The following is a 16,310-nucleotide window of genomic DNA, read 5'->3' on the forward strand; positions in this document are numbered from 1 at the left end:
AGCCAATGCGATGGCTGGGGCGGGGTCGGGCGCTCTATAAGTTGTCGATAGGCGGGCACTCCGCCCTAGTTTCTAAGGATCATGTCTGCGAGTCAGGATTCCCGGTAAGAAACCCTTTTGCAAGAGGTCGAGGCTACTTACCCAGCCGCTCCCTCCCGAGGGCCCCGCGGGGGGAGCTGAGGCCCACCGCCCTGGGCACCCCTCCCCCCACCCGGGGTTGCGGGGCAGCCACGCCGGGAGGCCCGGTCCTGGGGAGCGAGTAGGCGCGGCCCGCCGGGAGGCCGGCGCCGAGCGCCAGGCGAGGCCGCGGCCGGGCGTGGGAGGCGGGGGCGGCCGCCGCCGCGTGTGGCCCGAGCCGGCGGGTCCGGGCGCCTCTCTGCCTGAGGGAGGGCTCGCGCGCGCTCGGGATTCCGGAGGGTTCCGACGGGACCACTGGCCGGAGCGGGGACGCCCGGGTCCTGCGAGCCGGGCGCGTCGTCGCGCGGAGCGATGGGTCGGGGCGGAAGAAGCCGGCCGTTCAGTGTGCTGGTTTTCTTGACGGCCAGGACCGAGCCTGACCCCGAGGAGCGGCCGCGTGAGGCACCGGGAGCCCACCCGGCGCCGGGCGGGCGGGTCCATTTTGCCGCACGAGCCGGGCAATTGGCAAACTGCGGATGGGCAGGTCCACTTTCCTTCGGGGGTGAGCGGCCTGAGGTATGGGAGGGCGACGCCATTTCGCGACGGGGGCGGGCGGGATGTGGATTGTGCCGTGGCGGGGGGCGGGGGGAGACGCCGCTGGGTGGTCGAGGGAGCGAGCACATGGCGGCCCGAGGGGCTCCCCTCCCCCAGCCCGCTTCGCTTTTCAGTGTTGTGCAATCTCCCCCTTCGCTAGCTCGGCTGGGGCTCATTGTGCGCGAGGCCGCCACCGCCCGCGGCCTCCCACATCCGGGCACCGCGAGGGGGGGAGACGGGCTGGAGGGGGTGGGGGAGGGCGCGGGCGGAGTGACGTGGGGGGAAGGGGATGTCCTACCCTCGCATCGGGGAGGTGCGGGGCGGGACTTCCGGCGCGCCGGGGCCGCGGTGGGAGGTGCGCGCGCTCGGACTCGGAGCGGCCCGGCCCCGGACACGTGGGCCCGGCCGCGGGGACCACCTCCGGTCCCCCGGAAGCGCCGACGCCGTTCCTTCCAGCCTCCGGGCCTTCGGGGGTTGGGTCGTCCCCTCGGTGGCGGGGCCAGAGGCCTGATTCGGTTGTAAATTGAGCACTTGTGTCTCCTGGGGTCCAGGATGGGGTCGGGTCGGGGAGCGTGGGCTGATGGCATCGTGCGAGGTCGGTTGCTGGTAGGAAGAGCCTGGCCGTCGGGATTTCTGGCGTCTCAGTCGGCCTACTTCTACTTTAAACCAACAGATCCAGAGACAATGGCCCCGATGGGATGGAGCCCGAAGGCGTCATCGAGGTGAGATGGCACTCCTGCGCCACTGTCTTTAGTCCCTGGGAAAGGCAGTGTCTCTAGCAGCGTCTCCTGGTTTCTGGAGAGCTGCTTGCCTAACTCCCAAGTAGATGACTTCTCCTACCCATCCTAAGTCCTTTCGAGTGATCTGTTCCAAATCGGTAGGTCCCTGAGTGTGTGTGAAACACGTCCTGTGTGTTGAGTCTCCCCTCTCCTATACTGTCCAGCCTCTCTTCTTACAAGTGGACCGGCCCCTTAGAGTGACTTCCCAGACCGCGTAGAGCCAACCAGCTTCCCAGGTGGGAGGAGAGGCTGTGGGCTCTGGAGCTTTGGTCGTTTGCTCCACTTCTGGGACACCGCGTCGCCTCTTCTACCATTTGAATTGTTTTGTGCCCCACAGAGTAATTGGAACGAGATCGTTGACAGCTTTGACGACATGAACCTCTCCGAGTCCCTTCTCCGGGGCATCTATGCCTATGGTTTCGAGAAGCCTTCTGCCATCCAGCAGCGAGCCATTCTTCCTTGTATCAAGGGTAAGAAGATCCCTCTGCCCCAGAATGAGTTCTGCATGGTCCCTGACCTGGGTGGAGTGGCACCTGGTCAGTGGTGCCAGCCTCATATCAGTCTGGGGCAAAGCAATTCCTTGTTTATCCCAGCTTGGCTTTTGGTTTGTGCCGGTGCCTGGTTCATGCCCTGGACACATGGATGGCTGGTTGGATTTCAGTAAGGTGGTATTTTAGCCAGTTCTTCACTGCTGTTGGTATTTTAGGTCAAAGGTCAATTCTGGGCAGTCCTAAATGAATGAATAATCTAACTTGGTTTCCAGATGTTCCCATTTGGGCACTAGGTTGTGGCGCGGTAAAGTCTGGGAGGCACTAAGTGCTTGGCACTTAGCTCTTATCAACTGCTTGTTGATGGAGCAGAGCCTTGAACATCTCCTGATAGCAACACGTACGTACTCTCACGTCAAGTTTCTTCTACTCTGTTTAGGTTATGATGTGATCGCTCAAGCCCAGTCTGGGACTGGGAAAACAGCCACTTTTGCCATATCGATTCTGCAACAGATTGAATTGGATCTAAAGGCCACACAGGCCTTGGTCCTGGCGCCCACTAGAGAGCTGGCTCAGCAGGTGAGCGTGTGGCTTCCCTCCCCTGGAGGGTGCTCTGGGAAGGAGCATAATCAGAAAGTCCGAGGTGTGCTCCCTAAGGGCCACCACCTCAAGATCCGAAGCGTTGGGGAAGAGAGATCTAAAGAAAATGAGCCAAGGACTGCTGGATCTCTGAAGGCTGGCTGGGGTTAATTACATGCCCTTTCCTAACGAACAATAAGCATCGTTTCCTCCGCCCATTTCCTGAGTCCAGGGAAAAGGCAGCTAGGTGGAGCCCGGCTGGCTGAGCAAGTTTGGTGGCTGTTGTGTGAACCAACCCCCTGGTGATGGGCAAAGAGACACCTCGCTGATGGTGCTGCTCTTATATCAGCCTGGGGCAGAGCAGACGCAGTCCTTTGTTCATCCTAGCTTGATGCCTGGGTTGGTGGCCAGAGCTGTTTCATGCCTGGGGCACATGAAATCCTAATGATAGACTTTTCTTGGGTCTTGGAGGAGAGAGAATGAGAAACATTCGTTTCCTAGTTATTTTTAAACCCTCGGTGGGGAAGTAATGGTTTCTCTGCTAACTTGTAGATACAGGTGAAGTAAGTAAAGAAGTTTGGGAAGGATTCCTTAGGGCATTAATGGGCAGAACACACTTTTTTCAAGAGCGAACGTGGCATCTAGCATCGATCGGTTCAGCGGCAGAAGGACGCAGGTAGAGGTCATTCTGTTCACTAAACTGGTCGCTTTGAGATCTAAAGAATGGGTCGCTCTTGGCTTTTAGAAAGGGCCGTTACTGTGAATCCTTGTATTCTTTGGGACCAGACAAGTTCAGATCCTGTGCCTGCCCCTTCTTGGCAGTGTGGTCTTAAATGAAGTCGTCTGCTTGTTTCTTGTCCGGGAAGTGAGTTTCACGGCGCACGTGTGATCTGCAGAGAATGACACGAGAAGCCTTTCCGGTGGGGTCTGGCACGGTTGTAGCTAATCTGCGGGTCCTTCTCTTTCTCTGGGTTCAGATACAGAAGGTGGTCATGGCGTTGGGAGATTACATGGGTGCCTCCTGCCATGCCTGCATCGGAGGGACCAATGTACGTGCCGAGGTGCAGAAGCTTCAGATGGAAGCACCCCATATCATTGTGGGGACCCCGGGACGTGTGTTCGACATGCTTAACCGGAGATACTTATGTGAGTGTCCGCTTTCTGCTTCCCCGTCTTCCCTGTCCTCACCTGACTACAACCTCGTCCCCTAGGCCGTCTGTTTTCGCCCGTGGAAGAGTTGCTCTGTGATGAACCCATGCGTGTCATCTGAGCCTGGCTTGGCTCCCCTGTCTTCTCAGCCCGGGGAGTGTTCTACTTCCCAGGCCTGTCGCCTGGCCTGGCATGGGGGTCCCAGGCAAAGGATCAGCCTTTGTATTCTGAGAGCAGACCTCTCGTCCGTTTTTTCTCTGGAGGTTGAAGCCTGACTTCATAGTTCTCTAGTTTTGTTACCTGTTGTTTTTCCTGTCGTAGCTCCCAAATACATCAAGATGTTTGTGCTGGACGAAGCTGACGAAATGTTAAGCCGCGGGTTCAAGGACCAGATCTATGACATATTCCAGAAGCTTAACAGTAACACCCAGGTGAGCAAGCCGTTAGAGACTGGTGGGGGGTGGGGGGGATAGGACAGCGATGGCAAGTGCCAGAGAAACCATAGGAATTCCGGGTGTCTCGCTTCGGGCCTCTTTACACGCCGGCTTCTGTTTGAGGGGGCAGGCATCGTGGAGGAGCCCCTACCCCGAGGCTTCTCTCTTCCCTTAGGTGGTCTTGCTGTCTGCTACGATGCCTTCCGACGTGCTCGAGGTGACCAAGAAGTTCATGAGGGACCCCATTCGAATTCTGGTCAAGAAGGAGGAGTTGACCCTGGAGGGTATCCGCCAGTTCTACATCAATGTGGAACGAGAGGTGGGGCCCCGGGGCAGGGGGCGGGCCTGGTGGTGCGTCGTTGGTACAGCCCCTGACTGATCTCCCCGCCCCCGCCCCGCCCCCCCCTCCAGGAGTGGAAGCTGGACACACTGTGCGACTTGTACGAGACCCTGACCATCACGCAGGCTGTCATCTTCATCAACACCCGAAGGAAGGTCGATTGGCTCACTGAGAAGATGCACGCCCGAGACTTCACCGTGTCCGCGATGGTGAGTTCTCTCCACCTGGCTCCCGGCAGCGCGTGCGTCCGCGCCCTGCTCACCACTGGTCCTCAGGACGCACCCTCCATTTCGTGTTCCAGCACGGAGACATGGACCAAAAGGAGCGAGACGTTATCATGAGGGAGTTCCGCTCTGGCTCTAGCAGAGTATTGATCACCACTGACTTGCTGGTGAGTAGAGCGGACTCGGGAGAAGACTGGGAAGGAAGAAGGGAAAATCCAAGGTGATTCCCTCTCCAAGGGGCCTACTCGTGCCCCTCTTCAGGAAAGTAGCAGCTTGGAACAGAACCTGGCAAGCCTCAGGCCGTCGGGGGAGGGGAGCTTTGTTTCCTTTGCCTGCCTTCGGCTGCCTACACCGCGCTCCAGTCCCTCCTGCGCCGGGACTGTGCTCCTCTCTTTTCCCTTGCTCGCCTCTCGTTCACACGCTGACCCATCCTCTCCTTTGCCCCAGGCCAGAGGCATTGACGTCCAGCAGGTTTCCTTAGTCATCAACTACGACCTTCCCACCAACAGGGAAAACTACATCCACAGGTAAGTGTGGCTCCAGAACGCGGCCTCCCCTCTCCCTGCGCCGTGGCTCCCCCCCCCCCGCTCCCCTCCCCTTCCCTTCATCCTACCTACCGAGGCGTCCTGTTTTCCGCCAGAATTGGTCGCGGTGGCCGATTTGGCCGTAAGGGTGTGGCTATCAACATGGTGACAGAAGAGGACAAGAGGACACTTCGAGACATCGAGACCTTCTACAACACCTCCATTGAGGAGATGCCCCTCAATGTTGCTGACCTCATCTGAGGGGCTGTCCTGCGCCCTGGCCCTACCCAGGCTTCAGTCCTTGGGGGGTTGAAGAGGAGCAGGAGGGGGGAGGGAAGGGAGCCAAGGGATGGACATCTTGTCATTTTTTTTCTTTTTTTTTTTTTTCTTTGAATAAATGTCACTTTTTGAGGCAAAAGGAGGAACCGTGAACATTTTAGACACCCTTTTCTTTGGGGCAGATTCCTGCCCCAGGCGCCGTCTCTTCTCCCGAAAACACTAATCCATGTCCCGTAACCCACTCAGCCTCCAAACCCCAGAGGCTCTCCCCCACCCAGCTGCCCGCCTCTAAAGAGGATTCAAGGGGCTATAGTGTCACCCAACCTCATTTGCTGGACCAAATCTGGAGAACCCTTGAGCTAGGTGGCCCATGGGGTTGTCCCCAGGTGGGGGGAGCAGGGGAGAGAAAATGGTAGCCATTTTTACATTGTTTTGTATAGTATTTATTGATTCAGGAAACAAACAACAAAATTCTGAATAAAATCACTTGGAAACTGCCTGTTGGGCTTCTCATTTCTTGCCTCCCCTTCCCTCCCACCTGTTACTGGGTACATCTCTGGCTGGGTCCCCAGCTACTACCCTTCTAGATTTCCCTTGTGTCGCTGCTTCCCAACTATGTGACCGGGAAATGGTCACGATGACTGGGTAACATGACCGTCTGTACGTGGTCGGGTGCGGGCACCATCACAAGTGCCTCACGTGTCTCCAAGAGGAAGTAACCCGCCCCCCCCTTCCTCCTAGAGAACGGGGAGGGAAGAGGCCATCTCCCCCCCCCCCCCCAACAGCTTGGAATCCCTCCCCTCAGGGCTTTCCTAAAGCAGACAAGTGAGTCCCCATGGGACAGCTGCCCCCTAACTCCCTGTGGCTCATTCGTGCAGCCAGGGCCAATCCCTTAATTTGGTGACGACAGTTCAATGACTAAGTGGTGGCTGGGGCTGAGGTGCCTGAGTCAGGTTGGGGACAGGCACTGTCTCAGTTGCAGGAAGTCATAAGCTTAATTCCTCCTTTTCCAAAAGAGCGGAGGGAACAGGGTTGAGCAAGCAGCTGGGACTGACTGAATCTACCTGGACGGACTGGGTGAAGCTGTCCTGCCATGAGGCTGGTGGTGGTTTTCTCGGGGGCCTTGTTGGGGCTTCTAGTCGGTAAGGAGACAGGCCCAAAGGGGAGGGAACCTGGGGGAAGCGCGCCCCTGGGCCGCTAACCAGGCTGTTCCTCTGCCCAAAGCCCAGGGGACAGTGAATAGCTGTCCTCACAAAAAATCGGCCACTCTGCTGCCATCCTTCACGGTGACACCCACAGCTACAGAAAGCACAGCAAGGCCTGCGACCACCAGCCACAGAACCACCACCGCGGGCGCCACCAGCCACGAGCCCGCAACGGCCACCCACCATACGGTCACCACCCCCAGTCACGGGAACGCCACGGTTCACCCGACGACAAACAACAGCACGGCCACCAGCCCGAGAGCCCCCACCAGTGCCCCCCACCCGGGACCCCCTCCACCCCCTCCAAGCCCGAGCCCAGGCTCCAAGGGCGCTGTAGGGGACTACACATGGACTAATGGCTCCCAGCCCTGCGTCCGGCTCCAAGGCCAGATCCAGATCGGAATTCTGTACCCGACCCAGGGCGGAGGAAAGGTAAAAGCTCGGGGACCATGGACATGAGGGGAAGCCAGTGAGGCCACAGGCCGTGGCTCAGAAGGAAGAGTGAAGGAGGGCGCAGGGTGGGGATGGAGGAGACCTCGGATGGCACGGCTGCGTTGTCTTACGAAACTGAACTTCTGCAGGCCTGGGGCATCTCGGTGCTGAACCCCAACAAAACCAAGGCGCAGGGGGACTGTGAGGGTGCCCAAACCCACCTGCTTCTCTCGTTCCCCTACGGACAGCTCAGCTTTGGATTCAAGCAGGTACTTCCCCCTCAGCCCTCACCCTCCACGCGCCCTTTCCCTACCTGTCCCTCGCTGTGCTCCCGACCCCACGGACACGGACGCCACTCTCCCCAGCCACCCTGAGCCTTCCCGGTCCCCTTCCCAGGAGCCACAGCAGAGCGCTGTCTACCTGAGCTACGTGGCTCTGGAGTACAACGTGTCCCTCCCACAGGCGGCACGTGAGTGACCTCCCCTCCCGTCGTCCCTCGCACTGGCTGCCTGCGCTCCTGCGAGGGGGTGGGGGGCTGAGCCGAGGGGTGGGGACACGGACACGGAGCTGACCCTTCCTCACTCTTCCAGAGTGGACGTTCTCCGTTGAGAACTCATCCCTTCACGCTCTCCAAGCCCCCCTGGGCCAGAGCTTCAGCTGCGGGAACGCAAGCCTGTCTCTCTCCCCAGCACTGCGCCTTGACCTGCTACACCTGAGGCTCCAGGCTGCCCAGCTGCCCCCCTCAGGGGCCTTTGGGCCAAGTAAGACCTACTCCTTGCCTTACCCGTCCCCCCCCACCCCCCCACCCCCCCACCCCCCCGTGTCCCTGTCGGCCCCGCCCCACCCCAGGCCTCCCTGCTCCCACCCTGAACTTTCCTTCCTCTCTCAGGCTGCTCGTAACTATAGAGCACGTGTTCGTTCTCCAGAAGACTCTGTCCCCTTCTCCCCTTTTATCTACTGCTCAGAGTCAGCTAAGAGAGCTCCTCCCCAGTCCCCCTACTTCCCTACGAGCGCCACCTCCCCTCCACCCTCTTCCCACCTGTCCCCAGCACCGCCGCCACGCCTCCCTGCCCTCCCCTTCGGCCAGGTTTCCCTTGTCCGACTGACCAGTTCCTCCTGCTGCCCCTCGTCATTGGCCTGGTCTCCCTGGGCCTCCTCGCCCTGGTGCTCGCTACGTTCTGCATCGTCCGGAGACGCCCGCCCACCTACCAGCCCCTCTGAGCTCGAGGCCCAGGGGCTGCCTTCACTCCTCACCACTCAGCTGACTCAGAAACAAAGCGGCCTTCCTTCCCTCTCAGTCTTTGAGAACAAAAGTACAGATAATGCAACCTGGGGGGGGGGGGGGGGGGCGAGAGGAAAGAGGTTAATTGAATGTGATGAGTTTCTCCTCCCCCGTCCCCAGAAAAATAAAACCTGCTCCAACCTCTGTCCTTGCTTTCCCCCGTCCTTCTGGCTGGGATGAAAAGCCGTGAGTTTCTTGTCCCGTGCCTTTCTGCGCCTTCTGCGGTTGAGTCTCAGGGAGCCAGACAGCTAGTGAGGGACGAAAACACTATGCGTGACCACATGTCCTCACGGGTTCGCCCCCCCAGCCGCCACCGCAGCCAACCTGGCAGAGGCTGGTGGAGGGTCTGCCTCCACCCCTTCCTCCTCCTCTGGTTCCCCCACCCCTCCAATCCTGTTAGGCAAATACAGGTGAAGCAGATAGGAGATCACACCTGTGCCATTTCCTTTCCCAAGGCTCCTTAGCAACGGAATGCTCTGCCTTGCCCGTGCTCCTCTCTCACCTGCAAAGGGTTTCATCAGCTCTGGCAGCAGCGGGTACTCTGCCCTGCACGTGCAAATCCCCTCTGTGCTCCTAGGAACAACCTGCCTCCAGCCTGAGCCACCCACCAAGCCGACCCTGAAGTCCTCCCAGTGGCGGTCTCCCTGGTGGGAGTGGGTGGCACCCCAGGACAGCCAGTGTCCAGAATCTAGAAAGGGCTCCCGTACAGCCACGGCCTGCACCACGACTGAGGGTCACGGGGCAGTGGCTGGGGAGCAGGACACGACCGTTCCGGTCTCGTAGCCTAGTATAAGGCCCAACATCCACCCCGCTGGGGGCGGCCTGCTCGCGGCGCGTCTCCCCAGCAGCCCCACCACCACCGCGTCCCCGACGTCCCGTGTGACCCTGCTGAGTATGGCCAAGAACGGCCACTCGACAGCGTGGTGGCTGCGGCGGCGCCCGGCCGCCAGGGTGTGACGGCCAGGCCCACCTCCATCAGGAGGGCTGAGAGCTGGGGTCCCAGCGCTGGGGGGCGGAGGGCATCGTTCCCACCCGGCGGTCCGAGGGCCCCTTTCCCAAGAAGGGCTGCTGGGCCCGCCGGCCCCGCTGCTGTTCACGCCCAGCACGCGGCGGGGCCGACGGGGTGGGAGAGAGCCCTCGGGCATGTGCCGAGCCTCGCGGGGCCTGGGCTCGCCTTCCCCGCCGCCTCCTCTTCTGCTCCGCGGTCCCGGCCCAGCAGCTGCCCAAGCACCCAGCCTCGGAGGCCCGGGCGAACCGGGGGAGAGAGAGACACGGGCCCTGCGCGCAGCTTCGGCGCCGACCGTCCTGCTCCCGCCGGCGCCGTTCCTTCTGGAGACGCCGAGAGCACAGGAGACGGGGAGCCACGCCGCCCCCACCCAACGCCCTTTCGCAGACTCCCGCTCCTTCTCTCTCAACTTCGAACAAGGCGAGGTCTGCCGGGCGAAGACAAGATGGCGCCGCGCAGGAGGCGCCGAGAGGAGGCTAAATGTGGCCTCCGAATTGGAAGCGTAAACAAAGGCGCGAAAGATGGAACTGCGCAGGCGCACAGCCTTAGCACGCCGCAACACTCGAACCGGGAGGGCGCGTCCAAAACGTGGTCTCTGGACGAGACCTATTTCACGCTGCAGAAAGTGGGGAGGAGTAAGAAAAAGCGGGGAACAGGGGGCGGTACAGCTTAGTCGCGGGGAGGTAGGGGGCGGAGTGTCCAGAGCGCGCATGCGCACCGTACGTCAATGGCGGCCAGGAGAGACTGGCGGAAGCTAGTTTTGCAACATGGCGGCCGAGGCGGACGGCCCGCTCAAACGAGTGCTGGTGCCGCTTCTCTTACCTGAGAAATGCTACGACCAAATTTTCGTCCAGTGGGACTTGCTTCACGGTGAGTTTAATTCGGCATCCTATCAAAGTTCTGCTCGAGCGCCCTCGGCCGTAAGCGGGGCGTGACCGCGGGTTAGGTGGCCGCGACTGCGGCCCCGCAGTGCTGGGCGGAAGTCACTCCAGACCGGGCCGGAAGTGCCTCCGTCTCCTTAGAGGGAGCTCGCCATATTTGGGCGGGAGGAAGGCGGAACCACTCCTTTGTGAGGCTTGCGCTTTAGCGATGGTCCCGGACCGAGGGACTCAAATTTTACAAAACAAAGTTAAAATCTGACCAAATCGTTCCAGTCTTTAATAGGTCACTATTCTTTCAGGGGCCAAGTTACACTTGTTTCAAAGGCTCCTTCCACCCTCCGCTTCTGCTCTTGGTTTACTTTTGGAACAACCCGCCTTCTTACTCCCGTCTGTCAGGCAGTTGCACACAAAGCCCACCTCAGACACCAGACCCTTTAGGAGGCCTTCCCAGTCTGTTCTGGTCAGTTCCTGGTCCGCCACCGCGCTCCTGGGACACGATTTGGTCGAAGTCATGACTCCCACTTGGCTAACCAGGCTCCTTGGGCGGGTAGAGCTTCCAGGATGGGAAGATGCGGGCCAGGGACAGAGGGTTCAGGCATGAGGGACAGGGAGACCTGTCTTTGGAATGGATCCTAGTTGTTCAGGAGAATAAAGGCTTGGAGGACTCTTGGGCATTGCTCAGCTTTTCAGTGAAGCAATGGAGAGCCTTGGAAGTCAGAAGACCAAGAAGTTTAGCTGTAATCTGCACGGTATAAGCTGTTTTGGAAAGTCACCTGCCTGACAGTGATAGGATTTGAAGCAGGAAGGGCCATACAGCCCAGGGCTTCCTTGTGTGGGTAGGTCAGGGTCTAAAGGAGCAGCGACAAGCATAGGAGCATGAAAATCCTTTATTTACCCCTGGCCTGGGTGCCAGGGACCTCCTTCCATGTACCCCTTTTTCTCTTCTCAGTTCCCTGTCTCAAGATTCTCCTCAGCAAAGGCCTGGGTCTGGGCATTGTGGCTGGGTCTGTGCTGGGTATGTATCTTCTCTTCTCTTCCAGTTGTGGGGATGAGGGTGGAGGGCTGAGAGTCTGTGAACTGGGCGGGTCCCTTGACCAGAACCGGGGTTAACACGCTTCCCAGGCCGCTCTGTAGCTGTTGAGTTGCACTCCCACGGGATGTCGTCTCATCCTTTCCTTGTCTCATCCCTGTCCTTCTCATCCTTTCTCTTAGTAAAACTGCCCCAGGTGTTCAAAATTCTGAGAGCCAAGAGTGCCGAAGGGTTGAGCCTTCAGTCCGTGATGTTAGAACTGGTGGCGTTGACAGGCACCATGGTCTACAGCATCACCAACAACTTCCCCTTCAGGTGAGGGGGGCTGCCCTTTACCCCCCAGGCAGAATGCTGACAACTCTAACGGGGCGTTGGGGAGAGGCAGATGCAGGGGCAGGAAGCCTTAAGATTTCCTCCTGGAAATCTGGCCATTGTTTGTGGCCGTGATGAGAGGAGGTGAGCCTCCCAAGAATGCCCGGGATCTAGACTGAGTCAGTCGGGTGGGGGCTGTTTGGAAACCAGTAGGGCTGTGGAGGACAGGGAGCGATCAGAAGTGTGTCCCCGGATGGACGGGCCGTGGAGGCTCTCCCTGCCTCTTTCCAGGCCCGCCTTTCTTCTTCCCCACTCTTGACTCCGCAGCTCTTGGGGCGAAGCCCTGTTCCTGACGCTCCAGACAGTCACCATCTGCTTCCTGGTCCTGCACTACAGACGACAGACTGCCAAAGGTGCTGAGGATTTACCCGAGAGCGGAGTGTGGCTCTTGGGGGCCCTGCCGGGAACTCGCGCTTGGGGAAGGAAGCCAGAGCACCGGAGAGGTTGATCGGGACTCCTTATCTCCCCGACCCCCAGGTGTCACTTTCCTAGTGTGCTATGCACTGGTCCTGCTGGTCCTGCTGTCACCACTAACGCCCCTGTCCGTGGTCACCCTGCTCCAGGCCTCCAACGTGCCTGCTGTAGTAGGGGGGAGGGTGAGTACCGGGAGCAAGAGAAGGATATTGCATGGGGGGAGCGTGGTAAGAGTTCACATGACAGAACCGAGTCTCAATTCCCCCCCTAGCTGCTCCAGGCAGCCACTAACTACCGGAACGGGCACACAGGCCAGCTCTCCGCTGTCACGGTCTTTCTGCTCTTTGGGGGCTCCTTGGCCAGAATCTTCACCTCCGTTCAGGTGAGTGCACCTTCTGCCCTCTAGAGGGCACTAAAACCTGGTCTCCTGGCTCTCCAGGGAGGACTGCTCAAGTGACCCCGGCTGTCTCTCACCTAGGAGACCGGAGACCCCCTCATGGCTGGAACCTTCGTGGTCTCTTCCCTCTGCAACGGCCTCATTGCTTCCCAGCTCATCTATTACTGGAACGTCAAGGCCCCCATCCAGAAGAAAAAGCAGTAGGGATGAGCCGGCTACTGGAGTCCGCTCCACGTTTCCACCCACCCACCCACCCTCAGGGTCATTCTCATCGGAACCAGGCTGCTGGTGTGACTTCTGATCATTCATTCCACTGCAACTGTAAAATTCTGAGCCAGAGTTTTAGTGGGACTGCAGATCCTTAGAAGGGGTAGGGATTTCCAGGCTGACGTCTGGCAGTTACTGCCCGCTGTCCCGTGCATGTACTACCGGTTCATTTATTTTAGCTGAGATTCCTCCTACTTAGGTATTCTGGGGCCAAGGTCTGCCCTGTCCTCCCCATCTCCCTACTTCCCTGATGGCCTAGAGGACAGAGTCTGGCCAGTGGAAGGAACTAGGGGTTTGTGGCCGCCTCCCTCCCTGAACCTGGTTGGGACGGTCTCCAGGACCCCAGTGCTGGGTAGGGTGTGGGGAAGGGGGACGAGAATGACTCAGGCAGGGCCCCAGGGTGGGGTGAGGAGGTTCCTGCTCTGGCAGGTCCAGGCGGAAGGGAGTGGAGGCTGCTGGTTCCTGCTGCAGTGAAGGGGAACAGAAATGGGGCAATAAAGACTCAGAGACCTGGTTTAATCATAAAAACTGTGTTCGTCCTAAAAAAAACCACGTGTTGTATTTTGGGGGCAGGGCGAGGGAACCGCAGCACAGGCTTCTGAACTGTGGGCCAACAGGGTTCTAAAGAAGGGTTTGCAGCCTGGGGTGGGAGGTTCTGGGTGAAAAAGGAGAGTGAAGCCGTTCCTGGGAGGTCCATGTTCATGAGAGTTAGAGGTGGGTCAGGGGCATGGGGGTCCCTGACAGGGGAGGGTTGTACGCAGTGGGGGAGCCTGGGGGTAGGTAGGGGCTGTAGTGGGGGAGCAGCTCACCCTGGAGCCTCGGGTTACTCTGAGGGAGGGAGCACGGCGACGAGGCCTCTGGTTTGCAGTGGGAAGAGCTGCAAAGAGAGAGACGCTGGGGTTAGAGAGCGCGTTTCTGGGTTGGGAGGGGCCAGCAGGGCCCCCCAACTCACAATTGGGGGCGGGGCGCCTCAGCTCTAGCCAACGGAGGCAGAACCTGTCACCCACGTACCCCTCTCCCTGGCTCTCCGGGCCCCACTGGGTACCGCGGGTTCAGAACCAGAGCCCAGGATGGCTTAAGAGCAGTGCAGCGGCCGTGTCGGGGCACGCTCCGGAGCCGGCTTGCGTGCTGCGCCTGTTTTCCTCTTTCGGGGCAGCAGGCCAGGAAGGGGCAGAGTTGGGCCTGGCCTCTCCTTGCCCCGCGGGCTGGGAGAGGAAGCCGGGTCACGGGAGGGCCAGAAGCGGGGAGGAAACGGGAAATTCAGGTAACCAGAACGTGATCACGTCCGGGGGAGGGGGTATGTCCTGCGGGGCTGCCCCTATCGGGCCAGGATGGAAACATCCTTCAGGGAAACCTGGGCCACCGGAGCGCTCCCGGCCCAGGCTTCACGGGGCACCGGGGGGTGGGGTGGGTGGGTGTGCCCCCGGTCTCTCCTGGGAACGACCTCTGCACGGGGCGTACTCGGGGCCCCTGCCCGTCCCTCACCGCGCGTCCCAGGCACTCACCCGTAACCGGCAGGCAGGTAAGCTGTCGAGTAGTTGGGCGGCTGGTACCCAAAGCCTCTGCTCCCCTGCGTGGTCGCGTACCCGGGACCCCAGACCGGCCCGCCGCCAGCCACGCCGCCGCCTCCCTGGCCGAAGTGGGGCGGCCCGGCGGCCGCGCTCTTGGTCTTGCGCCGAGGCCGGTACTTGTAGTCGGGGTAGTCGCGCAGGTGCCGCGCCCGGAGCCGCTTGGCCTCTTCCACGAAGGGCCGCTTCTCGTCCTCGCCCAGCAGCTTCCACTGCGCGCCCAGGCGCTTGGAGATCTCCGAGTTGTGCATCTTTGGGTTCTGCTGCGCCATCTGGCGGCGCTGCGCGGAGCTCCACACCATGAACGCGTTCATGGGTCGCTTCACCTTCTCCAGGGGAAGCCCCCCGGACACCACCGGGCTGCCGGCGCCTTCCCGCTCCTGGCAGCCCGAGGACGAGTTGGTAGGAGCAGCGGGAGCGGGCGGCTCCAAGCCCCAGGCCTGGTCGTGTGAGGAGCCGGGAAGCGCCATGGGGGCCGGTGGGGTGCAGGGAAGGCTTTAGAGGGCGTCCTACACGCCCTCCCCTCCAAAGTGAAACGCTGATGCCCAGGACCGGTGTCCTGATGACGGAAGGGTCTCCCTGGTCTGGAGTCGTCCCAGAGAAACTCACGGCCTTAAGAAGTATACGTCGTCCCCAAGTTCAGAGTCTTTAGAATGGAGCGCCTGCTCCCAACCAATCAGGCACCCTCTGGAGAGCCAGGCGCTGAATCCGCTGCCCCGTACCCCGCAGGGGAGGGGATGCCCTCTCCGGCCCTTGAAGCCGCGGGGTCCCGGACCCAGCCCGCTGCCCCGCGGTCGCGCTCCCGGTCCCTGGAGTCCTGGAGTCCCGCGGCCGGATCGCCGCAGCCCCTCTCACCTGGCCTCAGCGTCTGTGGCTGGCGGGTGGGCCAGGCCGGGAACGGCTTTTAACCAGACTCCTCCCCGCTCCCTCCCAGCAGACCGCGCCTCCTTAAGGGCGCCAACGTTCCCCCTCCCTTAGGCAAACCCAGGTGTCCCGGCCCTCCCAGCCCCCAACGCTCCCCCTGGGGCACCACGCCCCCTCCCCACCCAAGACCCAGATGTAGAGCCTTCCGCCCCTGGTAGCTCTGATCCGCTTCCCCTCCCTTCTTGAGCTTTGGCAATTTAAAGTCAATTTTTTGGCACAATGGGATCAAGCACAGCAGAATCAAAAGCCCTCAGGGTCACAATTGAGCCTGGAGGAAGTTGGGAACACCCCACCCCCTACCCCAAACCCTTTTCTAGTGCCTACTGCTCCTCCAAACCCCTGACCTGGCCCTGGGGCAAGAAAGGCAGTCGGGAGGCAGGCCATTTTTGCTTCCTGAGTCATCCCAGCAGGTGCTCAAGTGATGATTCAGCCCCTTTCTCCAGGTGAGAAAACTTCAACCCTCCCAACTCCAGCCCCCAAACCGTGGTCTCTCCACTGCCTGTTGTATCTCCAAACCGGAGTCTGAAGGCAGGGAGCCAGGGACCCCAAGACAACCCACCCCCAGGACTGAGCAGTCAGCAGTGTGGATGCCAGAGACAAAGCCTGCATCCAGAGCAGAGAACCAGCAGGAGCGAGAGCTGGCCACCTAAGTCGCAGAGGCTGTCGTGAGGGAACCCTGCTCCCCATCCCGCCCCAGGCCCAGCCCAAGCCCCAGGCCTCAGGTAATCGGATTAAACAGCCGGCCTTGGCTCTCAGCAGAAACGGGCTGGAGCCCGAGCGCGGAGCAGCCCTACCTAGCCTGCGGTGACTCAGGGTGAAGGAGTGGCCCAGCTCTCCTACCAGCAACCCTGGGGGAGGGGAGAAGCCAGAAGCCACAGGCCACGGTCCTCCGGACTTGAAAGCGACCAGGGCCTGGAGAACCTAGGCATGTCAGGAATTCCCAGAAGTAGACAATCTTTGGAACCCTAGAGAAGCCAGGTGTGGAGAAAACGGAAATGAGGGCCGGGGCAAGTCAAGCCTAGAGA

The 16,310-nt window shown here is 60.4% G+C and overlaps 5 protein-coding genes and 4 non-coding genes across 11 annotated transcripts; 7 read left to right on the forward strand and 2 right to left on the reverse strand.

The window, feature by feature from the left end:
* The first annotated feature begins 31 nt into the window (after positions 1-31).
* Positions 32-6,004, forward strand: EIF4A1 (eukaryotic translation initiation factor 4A1). The gene is made up of 11 exons (XM_060647411.3): positions 32-104; positions 1,385-1,433; positions 1,828-1,960; positions 2,418-2,557; positions 3,535-3,703; positions 4,028-4,137; positions 4,316-4,459; positions 4,552-4,689; positions 4,782-4,871; positions 5,152-5,231; positions 5,345-6,004. Exons 1-11 carry the CDS (start codon positions 82-84, stop codon positions 5,487-5,489), a joined length of 1,221 nt encoding a protein of 406 aa, XP_060503394.1. The 5' UTR covers positions 32-81; the 3' UTR covers positions 5,490-6,004.
* On the forward strand, positions 1,998-2,132 carry LOC132688678 (small nucleolar RNA SNORA48). Its single transcript, XR_009614657.1, has one exon. It is a non-coding gene; the product is annotated as a small nucleolar RNA SNORA48 (small nucleolar RNA).
* On the forward strand, positions 2,853-2,994 carry LOC132688681 (small nucleolar RNA SNORA48). The gene has a single exon (XR_009614659.1). It is a non-coding gene; the product is annotated as a small nucleolar RNA SNORA48 (small nucleolar RNA).
* On the forward strand, positions 3,797-3,941 carry LOC132688687 (small nucleolar RNA SNORD10). Its single transcript, XR_009614666.2, has one exon. It is a non-coding gene; the product is annotated as a small nucleolar RNA SNORD10 (small nucleolar RNA).
* LOC132688666 (small nucleolar RNA SNORA67) lies at positions 4,918-5,058 on the forward strand. The gene has a single exon (XR_009614645.1). It is a non-coding gene; the product is annotated as a small nucleolar RNA SNORA67 (small nucleolar RNA).
* A 241-nt stretch (positions 6,005-6,245) lies between the features above and the next one.
* CD68 (CD68 molecule) lies at positions 6,246-8,365 on the forward strand. 2 transcript variants are annotated; one of them, XM_078437840.2, is made up of 7 exons: positions 6,246-6,332; positions 6,524-6,649; positions 6,732-7,144; positions 7,294-7,413; positions 7,541-7,613; positions 7,735-7,905; positions 8,232-8,365. In XM_078437840.2, the coding sequence occupies exons 2-7, from the start codon at positions 6,601-6,603 to the stop codon at positions 8,363-8,365; spliced, it is 960 nt and encodes a 319-aa protein (XP_078293966.2). In that variant the 5' UTR covers positions 6,246-6,332; positions 6,524-6,600. The 2 variants fall into 2 exon arrangements, with proteins under 2 accessions (XP_078293966.2, XP_078293965.2); XM_078437839.2 differs by having other exon boundaries at positions 6,260-6,649.
* Position 8,366: 1 nt separating this feature from the next.
* Positions 8,367-10,251, reverse strand: LOC132688376 (uncharacterized). Of its 2 annotated transcripts, none has more exons than XM_081791161.1 (2): positions 8,568-10,251; positions 8,367-8,473 (listed from the first exon to the last, which is right to left on the reverse strand). In XM_081791161.1, exon 1 carries the CDS (start codon positions 10,142-10,144, stop codon positions 9,161-9,163), a length of 984 nt encoding a protein of 327 aa, XP_081647287.1. In that variant the 5' UTR covers positions 10,145-10,251; the 3' UTR covers positions 8,367-8,473; positions 8,568-9,160. The 2 variants fall into 2 exon arrangements, with proteins under 2 accessions (XP_081647287.1, XP_081647286.1); XM_081791160.1 differs by lacking the exon at positions 8,367-8,473 and having other exon boundaries at positions 8,485-8,674; positions 8,860-10,251.
* On the forward strand, positions 10,142-13,321 carry MPDU1 (mannose-P-dolichol utilization defect 1). The gene is made up of 7 exons (XM_060647419.3): positions 10,142-10,302; positions 11,263-11,328; positions 11,526-11,658; positions 11,983-12,068; positions 12,193-12,311; positions 12,401-12,511; positions 12,608-13,321. Exons 1-7 carry the CDS (start codon positions 10,200-10,202, stop codon positions 12,728-12,730), a joined length of 741 nt encoding a protein of 246 aa, XP_060503402.1. The 5' UTR covers positions 10,142-10,199; the 3' UTR covers positions 12,731-13,321.
* Positions 13,322-13,417: 96 nt separating this feature from the next.
* SOX15 (SRY-box transcription factor 15) lies at positions 13,418-14,846 on the reverse strand. Its single transcript, XM_060647420.2, has 2 exons — positions 14,299-14,846; positions 13,418-13,670 (listed from the first exon to the last, which is right to left on the reverse strand). Exons 1-2 carry the CDS (start codon positions 14,829-14,831, stop codon positions 13,502-13,504), a joined length of 702 nt encoding a protein of 233 aa, XP_060503403.1. The 5' UTR covers positions 14,832-14,846; the 3' UTR covers positions 13,418-13,501.
* Positions 14,847-16,310: the final 1,464 nt, after the last annotated feature.

This window comes from Panthera onca, chromosome E1 (assembly GCF_046562875.1).
Source record: "Panthera onca isolate mPanOnc1 chromosome E1, mPanOnc1 haplotype 2, whole genome shotgun sequence".
Lineage (NCBI taxonomy): Eukaryota > Metazoa > Chordata > Mammalia > Carnivora > Felidae > Panthera > Panthera onca.